This window comes from Cebus imitator, unplaced genomic scaffold, assembly GCF_001604975.1.
Source record: "Cebus imitator isolate Cc_AM_T3 unplaced genomic scaffold, Cebus_imitator-1.0 Scaffold39, whole genome shotgun sequence".
NCBI classification, from domain to species: Eukaryota; Metazoa; Chordata; class Mammalia; order Primates; family Cebidae; genus Cebus; species Cebus imitator.
This window is the reverse complement of record NW_016107354.1, coordinates 8,382,608-8,383,815: the sequence shown is the minus strand read 5'-3', so window position 1 is coordinate 8,383,815 and position 1,208 is coordinate 8,382,608. Positions and strand designations below refer to the sequence as shown.

At 33.4% G+C, this 1,208-nt stretch overlaps 1 protein-coding gene across 2 annotated transcripts in view; it reads left to right on the top strand.

The window, feature by feature from the left end:
• The window catches only part of SPTY2D1 (SPT2 chromatin protein domain containing 1), a 26,813-nt gene extending 25,619 nt beyond the window's left edge, over positions 1 to 1,194 (top strand). The window contains exons 4-5 of one of the 2 annotated variants that reach the window (XM_017525877.2): positions 65 to 239; positions 984 to 1,194. In XM_017525877.2, the coding sequence (XP_017381366.1) occupies positions 65 to 239; positions 984 to 1,065 (257 nt within the window). In that variant the 3' untranslated portion in view covers positions 1,066 to 1,194. The remainder of the gene's footprint in view (positions 1 to 64; positions 240 to 983) is intronic. The other variant, XM_037737543.1, reaches the window with a different exon arrangement.
• Positions 1,195 to 1,208: the final 14 nt, after the last annotated feature.

The window sequence follows — 1,208 nt, the reverse complement described above, 5'->3', positions numbered from 1 at the left end:
TTTACATAGAACTCCATTGGAACTATTTTAAGTTTTAACATCCTTATAAATAATGGTTTCTTAGGTCCTCAAAGGCTTCCCTTCCCTACTGGTTACAAAAGGCAGCGAGACTATGAAGAGGAAGATGATGACGATGATGAATATGACTCTGAAATGGAAGATTTTATCGAAGATGAAGGAGAGCCTCAGGAAGAAATATCCAAGCACATTAGAGAAATCTTTGGTTATGACCGAAAAAAGTAAGACTAAAGAAGATTCAGATAACTTTGACACACTTTTTTATTTTGAATAATTCATGTCATGGTGGTAATAAATAGTTGAGGCACTGAATACAATCCTTAATTAGGAACCCTTGAGTGATTATTATTTTAAATAAATTTTTAGCACTAAATATTTTATATTTAATTCAAAATAGTTTATGTAGTTATTTGCATGAAGACCAAAAAATAACCTTTTTAAATTGTTATCCTTTATTTAGTGAGAATGAAGCAGTTTAGTGTAGTAGAAGTAGATTGGCTCTTGAAAGAACAAAACTTATGTTCTTGGTCAGTCTGTTAACCAATCTGCTTCAGTTTCCTCTGGTCTAAAGTCTTTTCCCACCATGGTCATGAAGCTCAAATTAGATTATTATATATAAAATAATTTTTATATATACTGTAGTTTCCAATTTTAATATAAATTATCAAGTAAATGTAGGTGAGTGAATTGAGGAAGCATTGTAGGTTTGGTACCTTCATGAACATTAGCTTCAGAATAGCTGCCCCCTGAGGTTAATAAGGGCTCATCTAAAACTTGTCTTTACTTAAGAAACCTACCTCAATCCATCCTCCACTCCTCTCACTCTCTGCCAAGCAAGGAGTAATTCTAAATGTGTGCCTGATTTAGTTTTAAAGGAGTTACTGATTTTTTAAATGAGAGGATGTAGTTTCTTTAGAAAATTAAAGTTTTGTTCTCTTTTTATCATTTTGATTTCCTCTTACAAGATACAAAGATGAAAGTGATTATGCCTTACGTTACATGGAAAGTAGTTGGAAAGAGCAGCAGAAGGAAGAAGCAAAGAGGTAAACATAAAATTTAACACACTTGTGCTAAAAATTTCCTTCTGCTTATTGCTACAGTTGCACCATTGGGAACTGGGGCTTTGGGCCACAGAATTCTGGATTCCTCCCCTGTTACTAGCTGTAGAGCCTTAAGACAAATTCCTTAGC